Raw genomic sequence first — 26,508 nt, 5'->3', positions numbered from 1 at the left:
GGATGAAATAGACCTATTTGGTCTTCATTGCTGCTGTTCCCACTCAATTTGTTCTGCTGATTTTATTGTTTTTCTTAAAAGTCCCCACTATTTCATTTTTTGCCCTTTTCCAAGGACAAAGAGGCAGCCTGTCACTAAGCATCGAAGCATTCATCATCCCTAGGATATAGTCTGTATAAAAATACAATGTCGCACTTTAGAAAATAGTGCAGTGCCTCTATAATTTAGCATCCTGGAACTGAATTATGTTCTCAAAGCACATGTTTCCTTACAGCATTAGCACACAACTAGACATAATACACAATCCTTCAGAAACGCTATTATCAGACTAATTTAAGGAAGATCTACAAATGAAATTGCATACAATTTTCTCCAAAGCCAGATAAATCTTTCACATTGGTTTTTCGTTCTAGCCAGTGTGAAACATTAGCAGAATAAACAAAACAATAAAGAGTGAAGATTGTTATCAGTCATTCAGACTACTTTAATTTATGTATATCTTTTAAAATACAGTTATACATAAAAGCAAAGCGCAAAGTATGCAAATATCACAAGAAGCCTAGCTTCCTAACAAAAGAAGCAGAGTCCTCTTTTTAATATCAGGTTTTTCCTTGCAGATGTTTTGCTATTCTGAACTACATTGGAATTTAATTTGGGGGGGTCCAAAAATGTCATGTAAGAGTAATAATTTATCATTAAGATACGACTTGAAAATAGCATTATTTTTTTACAGGTTTCAAGTACTGTAAAACCATCCACTGCTATGACCATTGGCATAAGCACCGTTTTTGCTGTAGTTCTGCTCTGTGCAACTATTGCTGGATTGTCCTATTTCTGCCTCAAAAGGAGAAATCAACTGATCAACTTTCGCTATTTTAGGGTAGGTAAATCCAAGCCTCAGCTTTGCTTGTAACCAAAAAAAAAATTTTTTTTTTTGTATTCTTTCAATAGAACTTGGGTAGAAAGAATTCTGTAATTTTTGTTATAATTTCATTAGTGGTTGTAGAACCACATCCAAATCAAACATCTCAATTTAATTTTTAATTAATAATTAACACAGTATAAATAATCTTAATGGAGCTATTCTCAGAAAGTTAACCAAGTTCAAACCTAGTTAGAACTTGGATGGGAGTCACCAAATGTAAGCTGGCCAGAAAAGTTGAGAAACAGGAAAGCATATTGGCATATTGTTGCCAAAGAAATTATATTTTTGTGTCTATGCCATCCCTAGGAGTCAAACTTGGCTTGCAGGAGATTTTATTTAATAATGTAGTGATCATTTTTTTTGGACTTTTCCAGCTAAAAAAAATAATGTTGTAAATTGCCTGAAATCACTAGGTTGGGTGACTTGGGAAGCTATATAAATTGTGTTTTGTTTCTTCCATCCATCCATCCATCCATCCATCCATACATACATACATACATACCATGTTTCCCCAAAAATAAGACCCTGTCTTATATTTTTTTGAACCTTGAAATAAGCGCCTTATTTTCTGGGCGGTCTTATTATTTTGGGGCGCATGGTGCAAGATGGGGCTCTCTTGCCATTTTACCTGATTTCCAGCTCTGTTTTCCTAACCCTAACCAGAGGAAATGGCAGGGACTGGCTGTGCATGTGTTTAAATATTTTCGGGGGAGGGCTTATTTTCGGGGGAGGGCATATTTTGGGGGGAAGTCTTATTTTTGGGGAAACACGGTACATACTTTACATACATATACATACATACAAAATCTCAGATTAGCTTTAAATTTCCTTGGCTAAATCACTTTGTCTCAGCTGTCTATTCAGGTTTACTGAAGCATGCTGATACATTTTTACTGAATAGTTTGCAGAACAAAGTCATGCTTAATATGTTTACTTATAGGCTGAACTAGATGATGATGAACCTTCGTGGCAGGAAAGGAGCCCACACTTAGTATCCATTCCAAATCCTATTTATGGAGCAGATATCTCGATCTATGAGCCATTTGAGGTAAGACAATTGAAACATTAGTGCTGAATATTTTCAGATACCAACCCATAATGCAATTGTTATCTACATTGCAACCAAAGCTAGGGAAAGCCAAATTGTTCCTATACATGACATACTTTGTGCATAAAATGGCTGCTTTTGAATGATCCCTTTGAGGAGCCAAATCCATGGGCTCCACTTTCAGCATACTGAGTTGGAGTCGTCTATTTTAGGTGGTTGCTGCAGATGGGAAAAAATGTATTTGAACATGCCATTCCACTTTAGTTTCTCTGAATGTAAACAGAACATATAAAATGTGTTATTTTTTGAATGCACCTATGAAGTCCAATATAACTGGAGGAACTGGTCAGATTCTGTTATTGGTTTTAGCTGTCGGGAATACCAATATGAAGTTAGATTATTTATTTATTAAATTTATATGCCACCTATCTAAATGTTACAGATTAACTGACTGTTTTTGTATCTTTGTTTCAGGAGTCTCTCCACAGAGAAGATTTTGTCGATGCTGAAGACATTCTTGGACAATAATAATATACTGTAATACAACCAGGATACAAAAATTCCAGAAATTTTGATATTTTGAAGAAACATTCCATATACCTCAATTCTATTCCTTTTAAAGTTTATGGGAAGGAATTATGATCAAAAGAGCTATCGGTATTTACAATCCCATAAACAATTTCCAATTTTTTGTTTAGAATTCATTCCCTCATGTTGTATTGCCTCTTTTTAGAGATCTTCAGGAATAAGTTCTGAGTGTAACTCTAATATGAATGGAAAGAACTTGAAGACATATGTAGCATGCACAGAATCCTTTGGATCCTGTCCATAAACCTTCAATCATCTACTTAGGAATGACTCATGAATGTGTCTGGCAAATGGATACTGTGAGAACCCTGAATGGACCAATGAAATTTCAGTTCAGATTTAATGAATGGATAATTTTACTTTGAAACTGCACTACTGAGCTTACCGGTAAACTGCAGACAGCACATATTTGTAAGCATTCTGAATTTTAATGCACTGTAATGCAATTCTTAACATTTTTTAATACTAGGTAAGCATGAGTACATCAACATGCTACCAGTAAAGATGCCAATTATCTCTCTTTGCCTTAAAATTAGTATTGTTTCTTTCTCTCTTCCCATGAAGAAAACTGAAATATATTAATTGTAGGACTATTCCATAATGAAACAATGTATTATTTTTGTAAAAAATAAATGGTGTTATGCCTAATAACCAAATGTATCGATATCTCACCCTTGCAACAACAAATATTGTCATTCCAATATCATGTATTTGAACATTCCATTTAGACCAAGTATTGGAAATTATTCTTACACACACAATTCTGGAAAAGATAAACACAATATTTTATTTTGTGGACAGACTCAGGAATCAGAATTAACCATTGTACCCAATTTTGGAAAAATATCAAATTATTATCCAAGTTTTTGCGCTACCTGTCTCTCTGGATGCACCTCATAATATTCTAGAACATCCAATACTATTCTTAAATTGTTTTTTATCTGCCTTGTAGGCAGAAAACCATTTTGATCCTGGTGTATTTTATTTTGTAATATTATTTTCATCCTATTGGCAATTATACTCATGAAAGCTTTATAATCAGTGTTCAACAAAGAAATCGGCCTATAATTTTTTATTAGTGTGGTATCTGTCCCCTCTTTAGATATTAAGGAAATGTATGCTTCTTTCCATGTGTTGGGTAGCTTTGCCTCCATTAGGGCCTCATTGTATATTTCTAACAGTATTCCATTTAATGAGTCTCCAAATGTCTTATAGAATTCTATTGGTAAACCGTCTGTCCCCGGGGTTTTATTATTTTTTTGCCTCTTCAGTGCCTCTTTTAGCTCCCCCATCGTAATCTCCTTATCTAATAATTCTCTTTCTTCCTCTGTTAGTATTTGCAATCCCTCCCCTTTTAAATAGTATTCAATTTCCTCCTCTGTTACTATATCCTTTTCATACAGTTTTTGATAATATTGGACTATTATGTCCTTTTTTTCCTCTAGGACCCATTGAATCCTTCCCTCATCATCTCGTAATTTCTGAATTGTTCTTTTTTCTCTTTCCTTCCTCAGCCTATACGCCAGCCATCTCCCTGGTTTGTTTGCGTTTTCAAAGTAATTTTGTCTTGTATATTTCAATGCTGTTACATATTTCCCCTGCTCTAATATGTTCAGGTTATGTTTTGCTGTTAACCAATTTAACCTTATTTTTTCATCCCCTGGGTTTCTTTGCAATTTACATTCCCAATTTTGAATTTCTTCTAATAATTTGTTATATTCTTTCTCTCTCTCTTTTCTCCGTTTTACATTATATGATATCGTGAGGCCTCTTATATATGCTTTGGTTGTATCCCATAGGTTTTGTAGGGAAGTGTGTTGCTTTGTGTTTTCCTTATAAAACCATTCTAACTCCTTTTCTATATAATTCTTATATTCTTTTTCTTGCAGAATCTGTGTGTTCATAGTCCATCTATTCTTCTTTCTCTGCTGACCTCTGCTGACGATCTTTCTGGATGCACAAAAAGCCTTTGACCAAGTTAACTGGCAATTTATGAAGCAACAAATTAAAAGTATGAATTTTGGAGAAAAATTCACTAAAATGATAACATCGATATATCAGAATCAGAAAACATGTGTTTTGGTGAATGGTGACCCAACAAAATTCTTTGGAATAGATAAAGGAGTAAGGCAGGGATGTCCACTTTCCCCTTTACTATTCATTTTAACATTGGAAAATTTATTAATCAGAATTAGAGCAAATAAAGAAATTCAAGGATTAAAGATCAAGAGAGAGGATTATAAGGTCCAAGCATTTGCAGACGACCTTGTTTTTTTCGTAGAAAACCCATTAGAAACAACCCCAAAATTAATAAAAGAGATTGAAAAATTTGGAAAGGTAGCAGGTTTAAAAATTAATAAAGAAAAGACAAAAATGATAACAAAAAACATGACAATAAAACAAGTAGAGAAATTAGTAAAAGAATCCGGTCTGCAGACAGTAAAAAAAATTAAATACCTAGGGATAAATTTGACGGCCAAAACGACAACAATAAAAGAAGACAATTATGATACTTTAGTCCAGAAAATAAAGGAAGATTTAGAAAAATGGGGGAAACTAAAACTGTCTTTATTGGGGAAAATAGCAGCAATAAAATCAAACATACTGCCAAGACTCCTTAATCTATTCCAAACAATTCCAATAAAATTAGATAAGAAATTCTTTGATAATTTGGATAAAATAACTAAAAAATTTGTGTGGGAAGGGAAGAAATCAAGAATAAAATTGAATATACTACAAGATGATAAAAGTAGAGGTGGATTTGGACTCCCGGCATGGGATAAATATTACAAGGCTGCCAGTTTATTATGGATTAAAGATTGGATAACCTTAGATAATCAAAGATTGCTAAATTTAGAAGGGCATGATTTAATGAAAGGATGGCACGCCTTTATATGGAGTTCAGGAAATAAAATATATAAACATTTTAATAACCATACAATCAGGAGATCCTTAATTAACACATGGCTACAAATTAAACAAAAACACTACATGAAAATTCCTGGCTGGCTATCGTCTATAGAAGCAATAACTCACCCCAACATATTATCAAAACAAAAGATTCTAAAATATAGGGAAATAGTAGATGTTCAGGGGAATTTGAAAACTAGGGAAGAGCTCAAAGAACAAGGAATGGAAATAGACTGGTGGCCCTACTCGCAAATAAAAGTAAGATACAGAAAAGACCAAGAGAAAGAAGGAATAGATTCAAAACAAAATCAATTAGACAAATTATTAGAATCAAAAGAAGGGAAGCTAATCTCAAAAATTTACAAATATTTACTCGAATTCGATCTGGCAGAAGAGTTGGTCAAAGGGCAGATGGTAGCCTGGGCGAGGAACATAGGGCATAATATACAATTAGAAGATTGGGAAAGAGCTTGGGAAGATAATTATAGAATGACAAAATCGGTACCATACAAAGAAAATCATTATAAAATGTGGTACCGATGGTATCTGCCACCCGCAAGGTTAGCAAAAATGTATCCAAATGTGAACCCGGTTTGCTGGAAATGTAAAAAAGCACAGGGAACTTTTTACCATGCTTGGTGGCTTTGCCCAAAAATCAAAAAATATTGGAACAAAATAAAAACATGGATAATAGAAATAACAAATCACGAAATTGAATTAACACCTGAAGTCTTTTTACTCGGCATGATCAATAAAAATATTAGGAAGGACATAAAATACCTAATACTCCATATTATAACAGCGGCAAGATTAGCATTGGCACAACTCTGGAAAATTGACCGTTTGCCAACTGATCAGGAAGTTATACAGAAAATCTATGTATGCGCAGAGATGGATAAATTAACCCTAAAATTACAGGATAAGGAAGATTCAAATTATTTTAAAATATGGAATAGCTGGTACCAGTGGATAAGTCAGAGAGAGGGAATGCTTAGAGATGAAAGTTAGGAGAAATCAATGTAAATAAACAACTGCACTGTCAGAGAGATATAGAAGGAAATATAGTCACTGTGTGTATATATATATATGTATATATAACATTAGAAAGTAGTTGATAGATGAAATTGAGCACTATATATGTATAGTATATGTACTTGTAATTTGAGTGTTTGATTAAGAAAAACTTGTTCAGTTTTTCTTATAATTGTTTTAAATGTCTTTTTTTTTTAAATATGAATAAAGTTTGTTTCAAGAAAAAAAAAAAAAAAAAAAAAAAAACAAATTATTATCCAAGTTTTTAATCTCCTATTTCTAAACGATCTAGCTTTTGCTGATCAGCCTACCTTTAAAAGTAACAGACACTGTCTCATCATCTTTACCAAGCAGAGTTTAGGAAGTTAATTTCACATTTAAGAAGATAAACTAACTAGGCCTCATTGGTATTTTAAAATGGCAGCTATTTTTCAGAGAAATGCCTACCTCCATTACTGCACCATTGTGGTATTCCTACTTCTTTCATCTATCCTGATGCCTCTTTCATGATGCAGCTTCAACTTTTTGCTCTCAATGCCCTTTTAGGGGCAAAATATGGGTGAAAAGTGGTTCATCAATGAAACAGTTCCCATGGATTGGCAAAGCAAAGGCACTGTCTCAGCAAAAGAAAGAAGAGACATGAATCTCCAGAGAAAAGCTCCAGAAATGCAACCCTAGAGATGGCAACATCCATGATCTTTCCTAATATAACAATTTTCTATAGAACAGACACTTGTAGAGAATCATCATATACATTCCTATTTTCCATACATAACTATGGCAAGTTAGCTTGTGCACACAGTGGGTCTTTCCCCTGAAGTGGCAGTTCAAAGTGCAGAAGTCCTCACTTGGGTTGGGGGTTAATTTTCCCCAAATCTTCAAGTTGGTTTGAGGGATGGATAGAAAAGAGATATCAAATAACCAACAGCATTCCTAGCAATCTGTCAGTCTTAACATGATCTGTATGCTATAACATAGGTAAAGGTTCCCCTCGCACAAATGTCCTAGTCGTTCCTGACTCTAGGGGGCGGTGTTCATCTCCATTTCAAAGCCAAAGAGCCAGCACTGTCCAAAGGCATCTCTGTGGTCATGTGGCCGCCATGACTAAACGCCAAAGGCGCACGGAACACTGTTACCTTCCCACCAAAGGTGGTCCCTATTTTTCTACTTGCATTTTTTACGTGCTTTCGAACTGCTAGGTTGGCAGAAGATGCTGTAACATACTACAATCTTAATTATCACAGTGTTTTTTAAAAAAATTGGGTAAGAGATAACTTATTTGATAATGCTTCAAAAGTTTGAAAAGTAGGCACTTTTTGAAAAGCTTAAAATCTGTGAAGGAGTATAGTATACAACATCCAATTTCCAATTTGTAATCATCTTGCATCTAGCATCCAGGAGACAACCCAATGTGATGGGTTGAAATCGCATCGCTAACATGAAATCGCAAACTACCAACTTAGTAACTACTCAAAGATTTCTTTGGTTCATCTTGGGATATTCAAGCATTCTTCCGTTCCTTGAAAGCCAATGCCTTGAAAACCATCTCTAGTGAGAATCTGAATAGTTCTAACAATCTAAGTAGCCCCAGTCAATCATTATTTCATTTATAGATATAACTTGAATTATAGCAGCATTAGAGAATCTAACGGGTAAAACCCAACACACAACCTTAATATAAACAGCTTCCTAAGTCCAGCCTTAAATAAGAGCTTCCAATTCAAGAACATTCCATTCTTAATATGTATTTCTTATATCTGACTCTGATACAGCGATGGTCCTGACTGGCAATAGTTCATGATGAAGTGCAGAAAAAATAGAGTCCCACAACACTTATATCTAATCTAAGACATAAGCCTTTTGTGGATTAAAAAAACCCAGCATCTCTGAACTAAGTTTAAAAGTTCATGGTAAGTCCGCACAAATTCTGAAACACAAAACAATTTAGTTTTGATGATTCACCATTCCTAAAAGACCATTATTTTTATACTAGATAAATTTATGATTTGTTTTCTGATGATTTTTTTTAGCTGTTAGTGATAGAAGAAAAACCCTTTCCATTATAGTTGGGTAATGGCTCTAGCAACCACTATTTTAATCTTTTATTATTCTAGCCATGCATACAATGTTTAGAGGACAGCTTAATCTGTATATTTGTGCTTTGATGTCTAAAAATTCTTATAAATTCAGTACATAAATTAGCATTTTATGAAATAGGCTATTCAACTAAAGATAATTTATTCACCTACTGTTATGAAAAACTGTTTTTTTGTATGTTAAATAGGGGTGGCTTTAATATATAAATATACATCATCTGATAAATTCAGGATCAAGTGATGGTTTGAATTTGTAAATGAGCCATTACATACTTAATATCACATTAACTGATGTTATCAAATTGTGAATCTGAGTGATGTCACGTCACACATGAATGAATGAGTGTGGTCTCTAATGGCATATCTGGTTTATATAGACATGTACTATACGCAATTCTTTAGAAATACACCAGTTAGTATCTTCAAATTTGTAACTGAATGTGAACTGATTGGTGAGCTGAATAGGAACTATTTCAATTTCTATTATTTCATATATTATATAGGTGATGATGTAGCAAGGATTCGTGCGGAAGTTACATTTTGAATATGTTGTTCTAAAGAAGAAATAGATTTATAATCTCTCTGCCAGAATCACTATAACCCGACCAACATGTAGAACCTTTCTGAGCACACAAAGACAGCTGTGACTAAATTACAGATGCCAAATTTAAAACGTATTCTTAGAGCTTAATCAAGCATGGTTAATATATTTTACCACCAGGATTTCAGATGTAAAATTTGTGCCACCTTTCCATTCATTTTCTATTAGGAAGTGCTCAGAACAGAAGTACAACAGTGATCATATGGTAGCAGCAGTCCCCTAAAAGGAACCTAAGATTCTACTACACATGTCATAATCCCTTTTATCGAATGTGCACCATTTCTTCTAAGAATGGAGTCTTCATGCAACCTGTGCAGAGCTGATCCATCCAAAGAGGAGCTTCATGCTGTAGAGGCGTTCGGCGAGGATAAAATGTAAAATTCACATCATAGTTTAGTAGGCAACTGATGGACGCCATGTAAATATCAGAAAAACGAATCAGTCTTCGAGAAAAGTAGGTTGGGTTGTGGAAGGTTCGAAAAATGCTACCGAACTGGGGGTTAAACAGATTCTTTGCAAGTGACCTGAAAGGAAAGAAGTTGGTATAATCAAATTAGATAGAGAACCTGGGAGAGGAAGAGAAAAGAATATAGAAAATGTACTAATATTACACAATGATCCACCTTATCCTGCTGCTACCCCCAGAAGACAAGGAATGTGTATCATAAATGTTGGTTTCTAGCTTTGGTAGGACAATCTGCTAATTCCATCCCAATTTCATTTTTTTCCCCTTTCTGACTATCTTAGAAAATGGTTTGTTTCTTATTTAGAGCACAAGGAACGAAAAAGACGGGACAATAGTCAGGAGATATGAGCTTTTAAAAAGTGAAGCCTAAAGAAATTCAAAACAATTTGAGAGAAAACATGATTCCAGAAAAAGAAAACAAACTAAAGTCAGCCATGAGGGAAAGTAAAATCAAAGAAATAAAAAAAATAAATCTTCATCAAGGCCAAAAATGAGAAATCCAGAAGTTCCAAACCTGGCCAATTCTTAATCTTTCTACAACATAAAAATTTTCACAACATAAAAATATTTTACAGGGCACCAATTAAGAAGCTGTAGTAGTATGTTACTTAAAGCAGAACATTGTGTTTGCAATTTGTAAAGTGTACATTTTAAATCATTCCTAGAATAAAAGAACACATCATAAACAAGATAGCTCACCTAATCTCCTGTCGCTCTTTCATCCACTCTAAAAGCACTTGCTTCGATTCTGCATCTTGATACATCTAAAATTAAAAGGAGGAAATTAAAGCAAAAGCCCAATGACTGAACAATGCTGTTTCTAAAGATGAGCTTTCTACAAGGAAAAAAACCCCACATATTCCAATATTTGCAGAAAACATTTCAGAATACAACACAATCAAGAATGCCTATCCAAGAACTGTGCTTAATTTAGTTGAAGGAAATGACAACTACAGAGTGATGCCCAAGCAGTGGTGAGTTGCCCCCGGTTCGCACCGGTTCTATAGAACCGGTAGTAAAACTGGCGGGAGGCTCCGCCCACAGACCCTGATGTCATCAAAATGCTTCTGGGCATGTGCAGAAGAGCGAGCGAGCAAAGCGTGTGTGTGCGGCTGGCCCCATTACAAACTGGTAGTAAAGGTAAGTAGAACCCACCCCTGTGCCCAAGTACTACTTACTCTAGCCCAGTCTATTTTACCTGCATTCTCTCCAGAAGTCCTGTAAGAGCTTGCTGCCAGGTCAAAGAGTGCATATATTGTTCTGTATTGATGATTCGTATTTCTGTTTCTAATTCTGGAACTATGGCACCTGTCCTCCAACCATGACGTAGCATGAGGTCCTTAAACAGAAGGTGAGAAAGGCAGTGGAGTGACTTACTGACTTAGGATCCTGTGATTCAGCCTTACAGAAAAAGCCTTCAATAGTTCACTTACATCACTTTTCTTGCAGAATGAGGCACATCAAGATCATAAAGGGAGGGGGAAAAGACACATTTTTCATCCAGTTTACAAAAATAGCCCTGCCTGCTTATTTGGGGCATTTCTTTCTGTGTCCAACGCAATCAGAAAGAGAACTATTTATAAATCTATACATCTTATAAATCTATGGGTTTTTGTCTAAGTTACTAGCCTCATTAAGTATGATAATCATATGGCAGTTTTGGATTTTGAACTTGGAATGACCCTCCAGGATAGGAATGCATTGGCCCTGATACTAAAAAATAATCCCCCAAACAATTAATCTATTCCTCAAGAATTGCAAAAATGAGATGCCTCCCCCTTTTTCATTTAATCCTTTCTCTCCCTTACATTTTCATAAAGAGAAAAACCCCTAATAATGTAGAATGTTTAAAAACCACTATTCCTTGAGAACTCCTTTGAGAATTTGAGTACTTAACAGCAAATGTCTATGGAGATTCTCAGTCATCCAGGTCAGGGTTGTCCTAAAGGTGCTTTTTTCTTCAAGACTTCAACTGGACTTCCTGGATTTTCTTTGAAGACATATCACTTCTTGGATGAGAAGCTGAAGAAGCTTCTTGGATGAGAAGTGAAACGTCTTCAAAGAAAAACCAAAAAGTCCAGTTGCCTCTTGAAGAAAAAAGCACCTTTGGGATACTTAACAACAACAACAACAACAACAACAACAAATGGCTGAAGGGTGGTTTTAGCTTAATAGTATTAACAGAATGTTCTGTAAAAATGCCTGATATTGGTAGACTATTTATAAAACAGCATCAAAAGAAAATTAATTAACCAGGCACAATTATGACACACATTTGCAGAAAAGTTGCCTGCACTCAAACAGATCTTGTCTAGCCCAATATTTCAAGTGGGTGACATCCCAAGGCCTGTTTTCTTTCTTATGTGATTAGAAAAAATATCCAAATGAAATATCAAGGTGGTTTCCATAAAACACAATACACGTCTAAAATTATGACACCAGATACTCTAACAAAGAAGCCAATGTTATCATTGAATAAAAATTAAATAAAGCAGTACTCTGAAGAGATTTCATAATAGTGGCATAAGTCCCAAGAAGGGTGTGCAGATAGCTATGGAAGCCACCCACAGGACATAAACACAGCAACCTGAAATGTCAAGCAGAGGCTGGAACCCTTCAGACCTGTGTGTATGGTCCAGTAATCGTGGTTCTGTATGGTTCAGCAAGGTGCAAGTTTACAAAAGATCAAGACTCACTGAATCCAGTGGAACTCATTTCTGATTGAACAAGCCCAGCTACGGGCATCACATAACAAGCAATCCCTGCAGCACAGATCCACACTCCCCTCAGTTTGAAAAGATACTGTATCTTCAAAACTGTGAACCTTTAGTTTCAAAATTCATGGTGAACTGCTGATGCATATGGCTTCTTCCATTTTTCTTTTTTAGCTGCAGCATCCTTCATTTTCATGCCCCCACCCTACCTCCCCAAACTAAATATGGCAATAAGGAATGATGTAGCATTGCTGTCATAAGAGATGAGAGTTGGACATCACAACAAAATATTTCATTTCTACATTGTGCGCTGAAATGTCTATAAATCAACATTCCATTTACATATGAGGATGAATCCTGGTAGAGGATTAATTGGGGCAGAAATGTTTGTCTTCTCAGATAAAATGGAGGATAGATTAGATAGATAGATAGATAGATAGATAGATAGATAGATAGATAGATAGATAGATAGATGGATGGATGGATGGATGGATGGATGGATGGATGGATGGAGGGAGAGAGAGAGAGAGAGAGAGAGAGAGAGAGGGAGAGAGAGAGAGAGAAATATATAGATGTAGATAGATGATAGACAGACAACACAATTTTGATTTTAAAATAAGAAAGTTGTTACATACAAGTTAAGGAAAAAAAGGAATTATTATTTTTTAAAAAGATGTTCCTGTACATATGTGTTTAGGATAGAAAAGGTATTCAAAAGAATACAACCTAGAGAAATGAATCTTTTAAACTCTATTTTAAACTTGGTTAAAAAAGGAACTGTGTAATATAATTTAACGGGTTATGAATACTTCAAAATCACAAGCTCTAAGATCTGGATATTTTCCATTCTATATCTTGATAAACAACACTGATTAATTCAATCAGTGAATTAAACAAAACAAACCCTTTGTGTCTCCATAGCAGACACAGAACATTAAGTGACACTGACGTCGGCTGATGCAAAAAAAAAAGTTTTGCAGCACTTACTGCAAGGTCACTGTACAAATGGTCACCAAAATAAAGGACCTTGGACCCACGCCAGCCTGTTAGCCGCAGAAAATCAAACAGATTGCCCTGAAATGTAGAAAAAAGAAAGAAAGTGAGAATAAACCAAATATCCCGTTCCTTTACAGCAAAGGAAAACATTGCATGCTCGGCTTGAAAAGGTCAAGAAAATACATCTCTTAGCACTTTGATTTTTCTACAGAGCAAAGGAAAAATATTTCTTCATCATGAGCTGCTTATTTAAAAATGGCTAGAGACAGAGGCTTAAGGAGTTCTCACGGGAACTTGAATCAAATTAGAGAAAATGGGAATTCCTTAAAATCAAGTTTATAATCCTATCATTTCTTTTAATGATTAGCTTGCTGTATTTTTTTTTCTTACACATACACACAAATACACACTATTAGATGTCTAAAACAATTTATTGCGGCTATAATGGGAAAACTTTTCCCATTATAGCCGCAATAAATTGTTTTAGACATCTAGTGGCAGTAAATTAAGCCACTGCTTCACTAAGTAAACTGAACAACTGTGATAGTTTGTTACCTACCGAATTTGTGCTGAAGTATTATTTTAAACTTGATATACCAAATCTAGGTCCTGTTGTAATATTTCATACCTCAAAGCAAGGATTTTCAAAGCAAGATACACATTTTTTTTGATAAGGATTGCTGCAGATCCATTATTTCATAGTTCAACCTTTCTGTGAACACTATATTCTCCTTCTAGTAAAAGTAAAGGTAAAGGTTCTCCTTGCACATATGTGCTAGTTGTTCCCGACTCTAGTAGGTGGTGCTCATCTCAGTTTCAAAGCTGAAGAGCCAGCCCTGCCAGAAGACATCTCCGTGGTCATGTGGCCGGCATGACTAAATGCCAAAGGTGCACAGAACACAGTTACCTTCCCACCAAAAGTGGTCCCTATTTTTCTACTTGCATTTTTTATGTGCTTTCAAACTGCTAGGTTGGCAGAAGCTGGGACAAGTAATGGGAGCTCACCCTGTTACGCGGCACTAGGGATTCGAACAGCTGAACTGCCGACCTTTCGAACGACAAGTTCAGCATCTTAGCCACTGAGCCACCGCATCCCTCTTTAGAATCTCCCTCTACTAGGTATTAAAAATGGGAGACCAAGTCAAGCTGTCTCTTTTATTATTATTGACATAACACATTCATCACATTCAACATAGGCCTGAAACTATCATGGTCATGCTTTGAAGCTCTCTGTCTCTGTTTAACACTAATCAAAAGACATTTTCATGCTTGATACAAAACAGAGAACCAATTATGCCAATTTCAGTGGAAATGTTAACCAGACGAAACTATCATTTACCCACTGTCCCAGTGATCTGAAAATGCTAATTTGTTGACTTCCACATCACAGTCTCTTATAAAGCTCCAGGCCAAAATAATTTCCAAACTGAAAATCTTCTGCTCATGTATAAGATCACATATGGTATGAATTCATAAAGTAGTTTCTAGTTTCCCAGCCTCATTCCCAGAGGGTTCCCATTTGCAAATACGTCATTTTGTCATATTTTGCCTTCATTATATATCTGAATAATGCTTCAGTCATTGGCCTGGATCCCATACAAGATTCCCATGGAAAGGAGGTCTTCTTCCAGCCATGGAAGGCTTCTGATTCAATGAGATTCCACTAACAGAAGGCAAAGAAGGCAACTTTTTAATTAACACTCCTTGAATCCCATGCTGTGCAAACCGACTTCAGGACTGATGACTCTCTACAAGGATCAAAGAGAGGTCTATAATGGAAGTTTGGACAGAGCTCCTGTTGATGGAAAATTCTGAGCATGTCTCTATTAATGCGAGTGACTCTTGCTGGCTGAATAAAATCAAGATTCAAACCCTTGTTCAATTAGCATGAAATCACAATGCCCCAAATTATATTGCTTCAGCAATAAAATGTTCCCAGGGTTTGGTTTAAATTAGTGTTCTAGTCAGTGGTGGAATTCATTTTTTTTTTACTACTGGTTCTGTGGGCGTGGCTTGGTGGGCGTGGCATGGGAAGGATACTGCAAAATCCCCATTCCCACCCACTCTGGGGCCAGCCAGAGGTAGTATTTGCCGGTTCTCCGAACTACTCAAGATTTCCGCTACCAGTTCTCCAGAACCTGTCAGAACCTGCTGAATAGCACCCCTGGTTCTAGTTCAAAATAAGTCCTGAAGTTCTGAAAGTCTATTACTAGCAAATTTTCATTATCATCTTCCAAGTAATAACAATCTTCTCACCCCCTTCTGAGGATTATACTAATTCCTGGAGGAAAGAAAATAGGAAACTGACTATTAAGCCTACAAAGAAAACATTAAAAAACATTGTTTTTGAGGGAAAACAATGGAGACTGAATAATCTTAAAATAAAGAGTGTGGACATGAATTAGAAGAACAGTTAATTGTCCAGCACAGACTACACATTATTTAACTTTTGTCATATAATTATCTCAGATGTTCAATTTCAACATCGGGAGATGCTAGCAATTTAAAAGAAAGAATACATGAATAGAATAGAAAATTAAGCTATTAGAAAGGAAAGTAACAAAGATTATTTTTCATGGTTATCCTCATATTTGAAGTGAACTCCAGAAAGTCAATATTTATTAAATACCCCATGAAGTAAAGACAAATAACTAAGTAATTTACCTGTTTATAGATTTTCCCCTTTTCCAGTTTGTTTATTTTGTCCCAGTGAAGAGAACCTTCTTCATCCATTTTTCTGAAAGGTCTTCAAAAAATCAAAACATTGAAGTTATAGGCTTCATTACAAAAATGCTACAAGAAAACCTTTTAAACTGCAAATGAAAAGAATTTCAAGTGCATTACTTTAGTTGCTAAAATTAATACATAAATAAAAAGTAATACATAGATGAAATAAAATGGAAAGGCTTTACAGGCAGTCCTCAACTTACAACAGTTCATTTAGTGACCGCTGAAAGTTACAACAGCACTGAAAAATGTGACGTATGACCGTTTTTCACACTTACGACCGCTGTAGCATCCCCATGGTCACATGATCAAAATTCAGATGCTTGGCAAGTGGTTCATATTTATGACCGTTGCAGTGTCCCACAGTCATGTGATCAGCTTTTGCGACCTTCTGACAAGCAAAGTCAATGGGGAATCCAGATTCACTTAACAACCGTATTACTAACTTAACAACTGCAGTGATTCACTTAACAACTCTGGCAAGAAAAGTCGTAAAGTGGGGCAAACCCACTTAACAAATTTTGGGCTCAATTTTGGTCGTATCTTGAGGACTATCCGCACTGAGATTATTATCACGTAAACCAAATTTACTGAAAAATGTGTTAATTAAAGCAAATTAGGAAAGCTGAGGCTCATGCATATATTGTTATACTTATCTTATTCTCCCATATTCTAACTTTGGTGCTTGTCCCAAACCAATATTTCAGAGACTTTAGGATGTGTGGCCTTCAACTCCCAGATTTCATTTTACATCTGATGAGATTGAGAAACACTGCCCTAACTTGCACTGTGAAGATTTATTTCCAACTATTTTGAAACAGGAAACCCACAAACAGGGTAAGCCTAAACCTAAATTGTTACCCAGAAAAAGAAGAAACAACTTTACCACACAGAACTCAGAAAAAACAAACAAACAAAAATAACCCCAAAGAAACCTAAGAATACCAGGTCTGATGATATAATAAAGAGTTGTATCCAATGTATGTTTTCATCCCATTGCTGCAACCTTCCAGTTTTGCAAGTGATTAAATATGGTCCTGGGACACCAAAAGACAGTCTACTCCTAGTTTAATTAATGTCATAATACTTTGTTTCAAACATGAAATTTCACAAAATGGAATTTTATTATTTATTTATTTATTAATTCAATTTATATGCCGCCTTTCTTCGAAGACTCAGGGCGGCTTACAATGCATTTTTTTTAAAAACCCATTATAAAAACATTTAAAAATTAAAACATTAAAACCCATTCACACCATTCATGGCCGGATCTCACAAGATCACAACAGCGAGATCAACAGCCCCAGGCCTGCCGGAAAAGCCAGGTCTTCACCACTTTTCGGAAGGCCAATAGGGTGGGGGTGGTCCAGACCTCAGGAGGCAACTGGTTCCAGGGAGCTGGGGCAGCCACAGAGAAGGCCCTTCCCCGCAGGCCCGCCAGCAGGGGAGGGAATCAAGTGTAAAACAAGCTGCTTTAAACATTTTGGAAATAGATCAAGCTCCAAACAATATAATCTTGAACTCAGAACTGTTTTCTTTGAGGCTTGAAACACTTTCCCTCTGGAGCAAATGGCTTACTTGTGCTCAAAATAGCAGTTCCACATTCAAAGCAATATTTTGTGAAATTTCACACTTCAGACACTACATACGTGACACTACACTACACGCATGCACGCACGCTCATATTCACATACATGCACACACACCCATCCAGCCCAAAAGAAAGAATAAGCAGACACACGAATGATAACCAGAATAGCTTGAATTTTCTGCGGATAAATTTTTCTGTTCAGTGTCTATCATTATACAGGGTAATAAAGCCTCAACATCAGTTGCACAGTGGCCTAGAGGTGAAGACATGTGCCTCCCACTCAGAAGGTTGAGAGTTCAATCCTAAAATAGATGTTTCTCATTGGGGTACAAAGAGAAAATATCTGCTGTGAACTCTGTGTAGGTTATCAGGAAAGGCTTAGGTCAATAAATGTTCAGCTCCACTCAGTTGCCCTGACTTCACCCCAAAACGAAGGATTAAAGCATCATAAAAAGAAAAAAAAAAAGGCCTCAACATTCTTCTCATGAGAGGGAAACAATTTAATATGTTTACACACAATCTGGAAGACAGTTTTAAAAGTGTGAGCTGACCTGGCAAGACTTTAATTGTACAGAATAACTTGGCATCTATTCCTTAAAATCCTATCACTTGCAAAATTAATTCCTCCCTGCCACAAGATGCTAGGATAATATCCACGGCATGGCATCATGATATGGTACATTTTGGGACCTGTTCTGCTTTAGAGGCAGCTAATTATTAATGGCAGAAAACATAATACAACCAATATACTTACTTTCGCTTATCGGTAAAGAAACTGGGCTTGTCTGCTTGCACAATGACCATGTCAAAAAGGTCCTGCCAATTTTTGCCAACCATGTACTTCATCCCTTTATCGCTATAGGCAAAACAGGGGGGAAATGTAAGTAAATTCACTGTTCACTTTCTTAAGCAAAACAGTAGCTATTCTCAGAGTTCCTTCATGCAGTATTTCTGATTATGTGTCATTTAGTACACAAAGCAAGCAGCACAGTTCCTAACTAGCTTTGTTAGCTGGTAAGAATATGTGGCTTTTCATCAATTTGGGAATTAGCGGAGAATGGCATCTTGGCTCCCGGGTAATGCTTAACTTTATAAGCATTTGGAAAGAGCAAGCCTTGTTCCCAGAAGTTTCTTAGGCAAAGTTCAAAGCCTTCTTCTTTTTCTAGGATTAGAAAATGAGTGGATTTGGCCAATGCAGCCAGGATTTGCTATCAATCCCACTGTTAGAAACATTATGTATATAATGGCCATCAACAATACTGAGACTCTTATAGGGATTACTTAAGGAACCAATTTGTAGGATTATAGACAACTAAGGAGTGCAGGCACTGAACAAATACCGCCTTTGATTTGAGGCATGTTTGGGAGTTGTTTGGAGTTTTAAAGAATGGTTTTTATGTCTCTAAACACTCCCATAACATTTACTAAGAACAACATTAATGTTTTATATTTCTCATTTTTTTACAATTGTTCCAAAACCTCTAAGAATGTGAGACCGTATCATTTTATGAGAAGTAGGATTTTAGGTATTACAGAATATTAGAGACCTAAAAATTTCCTAGAACACTACTAGCTCTCTCCAGATTTTTTTTTTTTAATATGAAACTTTAATTAGAGAGAGGGAAGGCTGAGATATGAAAAACATATAGAGACCTTCTAACATTATAGCACACTGGCCTTAGTGTGCTATAATGTTGAATGTTTGAAAAGTAAAGGATTCAACTTTACCATTTTTAAAAGTACATCTTTACAATTGTGGGAATTAGATTTTAAGACAGGCTTGTATGAGAAAGTGTAAAAGTATTAATGGTCACTGAATCGTATGATGCTATTAAGATAAACTATCTTCACTGAACATTTTCAGTCCTCATATTTCTCTCTTTATGTCTGTGCATGACTGATCATTTCATCAAGATGAATCATGCAGGTTAATACTTACACAAAACTAAAAGGACTGTTTGTGATGAGAAAGAGTTTTTTGTTGTTGTTAACCAGTCTATTTAAGACAGCGTATATTTCATCTCCATGAAGAATATATTTCTCTGCAAGAAACAGGTGAAGCTAAGCATACTATAAGCATTTGAATATTATAATGGTAAAAGATACAATTTAGTTACATTTCACCTGGTGATAATGAAATACTGGTAATCCATCTACAGAAAGTATGGGAGTTCTCCAAAGAAGGAAAGAATGACAGGCCCAAGAGTTCTTCCTTTCTCTAAATCTCTGTTCTCAACTCACATTTCTTTTGCCAAGCAGAAAGTGACAATTAGGTGATGTAAAATAATTGTGGGCAGTGTAAGAATGAAATTTCAGTAACGGACATAACTCAGATGCTAAATTATTGCATGTGGCATCAGGCAATCCATCTCTTGAACTAGATTTGATTGCTCACATCTGTACTGAAGCACAGGAAGGGATCCATTGGGTGCAGGGCAGTGGTGGGTTGCTACCGGTTAGCCCCGTTTGGGTGAGCCGGTTGCCGCAATGGTGAGGTGTTCTGACTGTCAGATGGGCCCTCCCGCCTGCCCCTTCGCTATACCTACCTTTGTTTGTTCATTTTTAGCCCAGCTAATAGGTGCTGCAGAGTGGATTGCTGCACCTCAGCTGTTCTGAAATGCAATGTGCTTGCGCAGAGTGCAAGTTTGCACATGGAAAGTGCATGCGCGAAGCGAACTGGTGGTAACACCGGTTGAAACCCACCACTGGTGCAGGGCCTTTCTAATCTTCAATGTCTAAACCAACTATGGTTAAAAATATTACCCGCGTAGTTATTGGATGAAGATTTTTTACATAGATACATAGATTGCAGTGTTACAGTAGTTCGGTTAGGGAGAAAAGAAACCTCTTCTTTCTCTCGCTTACCTAACTCTTTCTGTAAAGACATTAACAAATCAAACAGTTACATAGAAACATCTTTGTGATCACAACTATGAATACTAATAAATATACACAAGGTGCAGAAAAAAAGTTGGTTGTTTTGGTTCTACCTCTTGGTGGAAAACAGATTTGGCTTATTAGCTGCAAGATAATCTGCATAAAGTTTCACTACCCTGATCTAAAACCATTACATGTGGTACTCATTATTATTCACAATTAAAAGATTGGCCTTCACTGACCCATATCCTTTTCAATCCATTTGTACATCATTCCTTTCACATGGACATCTTTTATGGCATCCTAAAATTGGAAAGAGAAATTAGGTGCTAGTTGTAAAACCTGCTGTTATGCGTTGTTATAAAGCTACCAAAAAGATCAGTCTAAACAATATTTATTAGCGACCGCGGGGGCTATGTAGTTAGAATGCTGGGTTCATGATCAGCAAGTCCATGTTTGAGACCCGAGTGCTACTGTGTGATGGGGTTAGATCTCGTCATTCGCTCCAGCTCCTGCTGGCCAGCAGTTTGAAAACATTGAACCACAAAGGTAGGCACCACTTAAGTGGGCACCTTAATGGGGACATGAAAGGGGTCCCCAATAGGGCATCCCCCAGGCAACGGTGAAGTCACCAGCTAATCCTTTCAGCCCAGAAGCACCTTGATGCTTCTGACATGTATTTGAACAAACAATATTAATTCATTATTATTTTTTCATCTGTTATGTATTAGAACAGGGGTGTCAAACTCGATCTCATTGAGGGCCGCATCAGGGTTGAGTTTGACCTTGGGGAGCTGGGGTGGGTGTGGCCAGCTCAATGGCACTCGTGTCGGGGGGCACCTGTGGCAGACCAAGCACTCTGTCAGCGAAACGGGCTCCCGAGCTCCGTTTTCAGCTGCAATGGCCTCCTGAAACCCTCAGCCAGCAAAAACGCCAAAAATGCCTTGAGTTTGACACCCCTGTTCTAGAAGAATTATACTTACACTTATGTCCTTGAAAAGATGAACTTGGTCATACTCAATATTATGAGTCATGAAATAGTCAGTCACTGATGAAAGTAGGGTCATTTCAGGAAGAGAGAAAATGTCCATAAATTGTTTAATCGATGGACCCTACTCAGAAAAACAAAATATTATTATTATTAAAAAAAGATGTTGAATTGTAGACAACAAAATGTGATGTTATTAAAGATAAATGCTCTCCCTTGTAAAATTAATGTATAAATACCACATTGTTTTTTTACAGCAGAGCAAAAGATATTCTTGGCTTTGTTATTTATGTAGAATCAGCCCCTGCAGCATTCCATTCATAAACAGAATGGATTAGATAACACAAGAATGAGATGTTTTTGATTATACAATACTGGAAACTTGACACACATTTTTCTATTAGAAATATAAAATACTTTCAAAGCTATTTTTTCTTCCAGCAAAACTAAGGGCTGATCTAAAGAATATGTGATTTCTGTCTGCTTTAAACTGTTAGTTCATCTTTTTATATTTGGGAATAATAATAATTAGAAATAGCCAACTGCATACATGAATAGCATAAAGAAGAAACTATTACAAGTTCCATAAATTAATTGCCCAGAAAGCTCATTCATTAAGGGTTTAGAAGATTAAACTATGTTCCCTGTCATTTAACTCCAAACTCCAAAGCTAATTTTGGATGCAGCAAATTTTGGTTATTAGGGTTATTTGCACTGCTTTTTGCATATGTTCCAGCAATAAATAATTTTAATGCCATAATATGCATGTCTAATGCATTATAGCCCTTTCTGAAGTAAATTAACCAATAATTATGAAACATTATAATATTATACATATCCAGAAAACTCTTTAGAATAGAATAGAATTCTTTATTGGCCAAGTGTGATTGGACACACAAGGAATTTGTCTTGGTGCATACGCTCTCGGTGTACATAAAAGAAAAGATACATTCGTCAAGAATTATAAGGTACAACACTTAATGATAGTCATAGGTAAACAGTCAATATAAATCATAAGGATACCAGCAACAAGGTTACAGTCATACAGTCATAAGTGGGAGATGGGTGATAGGTAAGGTGACCAGACGTCCCGCTTTTGGCGGGACAGTCCCGCTTTTGAGCAATTTGTCCCGCGTCCCGCGGCGTTTTAAAAAAGTCCCGATTTTTCATTCTGCCTCCTGAATCCCCGCTGATGGCTAGAGGGAAAAAAAAACTCTTTAAACTCTTGCCGCGGGGCTTCAAAGGGCCGACCTACAGCTGATCAGTGTTAAAAAAAAAAATGAATAGACCCATGCCTGCAAAAATAGAAAAAACAGCCCCTGTTAACAGCTTCCGCTAGGTTAATTAGCTGCAAAAAGCTGCAAAAAGTTCCTGGAGCAGATTTCCCCCCCCATACTGAAAACAAAGGCGAAAGCGAAACTAAACCTGCAACGTGACAAAATGAGGCAGAGAGAGATTTCTTTCTTTTTCTTTTTCTTTTTCTTTTTCTTTTTCCTCACCAAAAAAGGTAGGTACAAAACTGCAAACAATGGGAAATTTTGGGCAAAAGAGGAGTTCAAGATTTTAAAACACAAAAGAAAAAAAGCTCTATTTAACTAGGGAATTGTAATAATTGAGATACTATTAATAATTGTATATTGTGTTGAAAGCAGAAATGGTTAAGTTGTGGTTTGGAGGAATATATGGGGGAAATTATTTGGTTTATTATTATTGGTAAATATAATTAATTGATTTGTAAGAAATTGGATTGCATGGAAATAATTGGAATATTCATGTTCATATTGATTAATATACAAAAAAAATAGTTATATAACTAATTGATTTATATTAAAATGTTGAATTTGTATTAAACAACTGTATTACATAATTACATAATTAACCAATGTGAGGATGGATATAAAAATAGATGACAATGGGAAGGGGTATAATATAGAATAGAAGAGAAAAATTGAATTTGATTAAGATTAGAGATGAGGATGAAGGGTAATATTGTTTTTTTAAAAAAATAGATGAGGAATAAATATGGCAAAAAGGAAATATAGAAATTGTAAATTTAATTGAAATGACTAAACGCTGTTTAAATTTGTGAACCAGCCAAATATTCTGTTCAAAGAAAATACATTGCATGTTTGTATGTGTGTTTCTAAATTCTAATTATTGCTATTTATTCATATTTGTTCTCTTTTATTCTTTAAAGTTTAACAATTCATTCTTAATCTTAATATCTTTATATTTGCTTGGGGTTGGCTTTCTTCCCTTTCATCTTTTTTATTGTACAGCAATCTTTCTCCTCAAACCTACCACCACTCTCTTTTCTTTCCTTCTTACTTTCTCTTCCCCCCACCCTCTTTTTCTCCTCCCTACTTCCTCTTCCTTTCTCCTTCTCCTCCTCTCTTCCTCCCTCTCTTACCCTCACTCCTACTCTAATTTCCATTCCTTCATCCCTCTCTATTGCTGTATCCTTTAATGCATATGGACTACTCAGAGGGCTGAAAAAGTTATTTTTGACTGGTCCTCACACTTTTGACCAGTCCTCGAACTTATGACTGTCCTCACATTTTACATTTTTGCCCTATCTTGTCATCATGGTGAAGAGAAGCAGTTGTGAAATGAGTGACATGGTTGTTAAGAATGCTGCACGGGCATAAATGTGAGGATGGTCATAAGTGTGAGGACCAGTCAAAAGTGCGAGGACCTGTCAGAAATGACTTTTTTCAGCCCTCTGGTTAGTCCTTTTGTGCATATGGACTACTCAGAGGGCTGAAAAAGTTATTTTTGACTGGTCCTCACACTTTTGACCAGTCCTCGAACTTACGACTGTCCTCACATTTTACATTTTTGCCCTATCTTATCATCATGGTGAAGAGAAGCAGTTGTGAAATGAGTGACATGGTTGTTAAGAATGCTGCATGGGCATAAATATGAGGATGGTCATAAGTGTGAGGACCAGTCAAAAGTATGAGGACCTGTCAGAAATGACTTTTCAGCCCTCTGAGTAGTCCCTATACACATAGCCATGGCCACCCGGTCACATGACCAGCTAGCCACGCCCACCCAGTCACATGGCCTCCAAGCCACGCCCACACAACAAGTCACGCCCACAATGGTGTCCTTCTTACCAATGTTAAAATCTGTTCACCTTACCCTATACGCATAGCCATGGCCACCCGGTCACATGACCAGCTAGCCACGCCCACCCAGTCACATGACCAGCTAGCCACGCCCACCCAGTCACATGACCAGCTAGCCACACCCACAAAATAAGCCACGCCCACAATGTCCCTCTTTACCAATGTTAAAATCTGGTCACCTTAGTGATAGGAATGATGAGAAGATTAATAGTAATGCAGACTTAATAACTAGTTTGACAGTGTTGAGGGAATTATTTACTAAATTGTAGAAAATGTTTAAATGCCTACAATGTTAGTTCCCAACTTCCTTATTCAGGGTTGAAAGCTTAAAATAATTACACTACAAAAAAGCATCTTCCCAGGATTTTTTCCTTTTGCTATTGAAAATAATTTTAAATGATCTTAGAACTAACATTGTGCAAGAAATGAAAAACATGTTTAGATTGGAATGCAGGAAAAAATCAGCTCCTTCAAAATATTCCACCAACTTTTCCTGCTGGCTATTTTCCAATGGAGCAAAAAATAGCTCAACTTTTCCATGTTTTAGTGGAACAAAACTTAAAGCATTTTGAGTTCTGGCCAGAGAACACGGTGAGAATTTGAAAAAACAAAACAAAACAACACCTTGCATTTTACTTTTCACCTTCTAAGGACAAGAATAGGTGAGGTAATCAGTTCCTTCTGATTTCTATCAGCCGTTCAACTAACAGAAAAATTGACCAATGGATTTAAAAAAATATATTTTTAAACATTAAAATATAAAGCATTTTAAAATCCAAATGGTAAAATATAAATTAGAATATAAAGCATTTGAAACAGCAACTAGTTAGAAAGTTAGAAATGATATAAGAATCCAGAATTATCTGGATTTTCAAGAGAGTCTGTTCAATTGTTTAAATAAACCTGAGTTGCTCTTTAGCTGACTGAGAGAAACTACCAGACAAATGCCAGAACGCAGCTAGATAAGAATTTTTAGTATATACTAGGACCGTGAAGGCAAACCTATGGCACGCGTGCCACCTGTGGGAGTCATATCTGTGGGCATGCGAGCATTGCCCTAGCTCAACTCTAGCGTGCACGCATGCACCGGCTAACTGATTTTTGGGCCTTCTGGGCCCACTGGAAGTCGGGAAACGGGCCGTTTCTGGCCTCCGGAGAGCCTCCGTGGTGGGTGGGGAAGGCCGTTTTCACCCTCCCCAGGCTCCAAGAAAACCTCTGGAGCCTGGAGAGGGCAAAAAATGGGCCTTGCGGGCCCACTGGTAACCTTTTTGCTGTTGCGTGCCAAAAGCGGAGGAAGCGCAGGGAGGTCATGCCGCATGCGTGAGGGTGTGGGGGGCATTGAATTATGGGTATGGGCACATGCGCATGCGAGCCCCCCGCGTGACCCCTGCTTTTGGCATGCGATGGCAAAAAAGTTTTTCATCACTGTACTAGAATGAAAATAGATGATTGTTCAGTCAACTGAGAGCAAGTTTCTTCTTATGTCCTCTGTGATTTAAATCCCATGCTTCTTTTCCCTGCCTTTCCCATGCTTAACACATATCCTGCTTTATGTTTCTCAGGCTGAGCTGCTGATATAACCAATATGCTTGCTTTGGGAAACTCTAATTCTCTACTTCATTCCCACATTCAGTCAGCACATTAACAAGACAAAAGAACTAATGCCATCACTGTTATATTTTTTTCCCAAGCCAAAAGGCGCGCTGCTAATTGAGAAATAAACATCCCAGTCAGCCAGCCACATTCCTATAATTTTAATCTTGAGACAGTAAACTTTCTGAACTCAGAATAAACTTGGCATTTTCAAAAATGTCAGTT

At 36.5% G+C, this 26,508-nt stretch overlaps 2 protein-coding genes across 2 annotated transcripts in view; one reads left to right on the top strand and one right to left on the bottom strand.

The window, feature by feature from the left end:
* Positions 1–2,630, top strand: part of STAB1 (stabilin 1) — a 123,417-nt gene extending 120,787 nt beyond the window's left edge. The window contains 3 exon segments of the mRNA XM_070937045.1: positions 734–880; positions 1,866–1,973; positions 2,448–2,630. Of these exon segments, the coding sequence (XP_070793146.1) occupies positions 734–880; positions 1,866–1,973; positions 2,448–2,501 (309 nt within the window). The 3' untranslated portion in view covers positions 2,502–2,630.
* Positions 2,631–6,593: 3,963 nt separating this feature from the next.
* NT5DC2 (5'-nucleotidase domain containing 2) overlaps positions 6,594–26,508 on the bottom strand; it is a 35,798-nt gene continuing 15,883 nt past the window's right edge. The window contains exons 6-14 of the mRNA XM_070937041.1: positions 21,555–21,683; positions 20,814–20,874; positions 19,634–19,736; positions 18,449–18,550; positions 16,041–16,122; positions 13,368–13,454; positions 10,865–11,005; positions 10,366–10,430; positions 6,594–9,724 (exon numbers count right to left, since the gene is read on the bottom strand). Coding sequence (XP_070793142.1) covers positions 9,463–9,724; positions 10,366–10,430; positions 10,865–11,005; positions 13,368–13,454; positions 16,041–16,122; positions 18,449–18,550; positions 19,634–19,736; positions 20,814–20,874; positions 21,555–21,683 — 1,032 coding nt within the window. The 3' untranslated portion in view covers positions 6,594–9,462. The remainder of the gene's footprint in view (positions 9,725–10,365; positions 10,431–10,864; positions 11,006–13,367; positions 13,455–16,040; positions 16,123–18,448; positions 18,551–19,633; positions 19,737–20,813; positions 20,875–21,554; positions 21,684–26,508) is intronic.

Source organism: Pituophis catenifer, unplaced genomic scaffold (genome assembly GCF_029215685.1).
Source record: "Pituophis catenifer annectens isolate HBS135680 unplaced genomic scaffold, rPitCat1.0.hap2 SCAF_2, whole genome shotgun sequence".
In the NCBI taxonomy this organism is placed as follows: domain Eukaryota; kingdom Metazoa; phylum Chordata; class Lepidosauria; order Squamata; family Colubridae; genus Pituophis; species Pituophis catenifer.
This window is presented reverse-complemented; position numbering and strand designations above follow the sequence as displayed.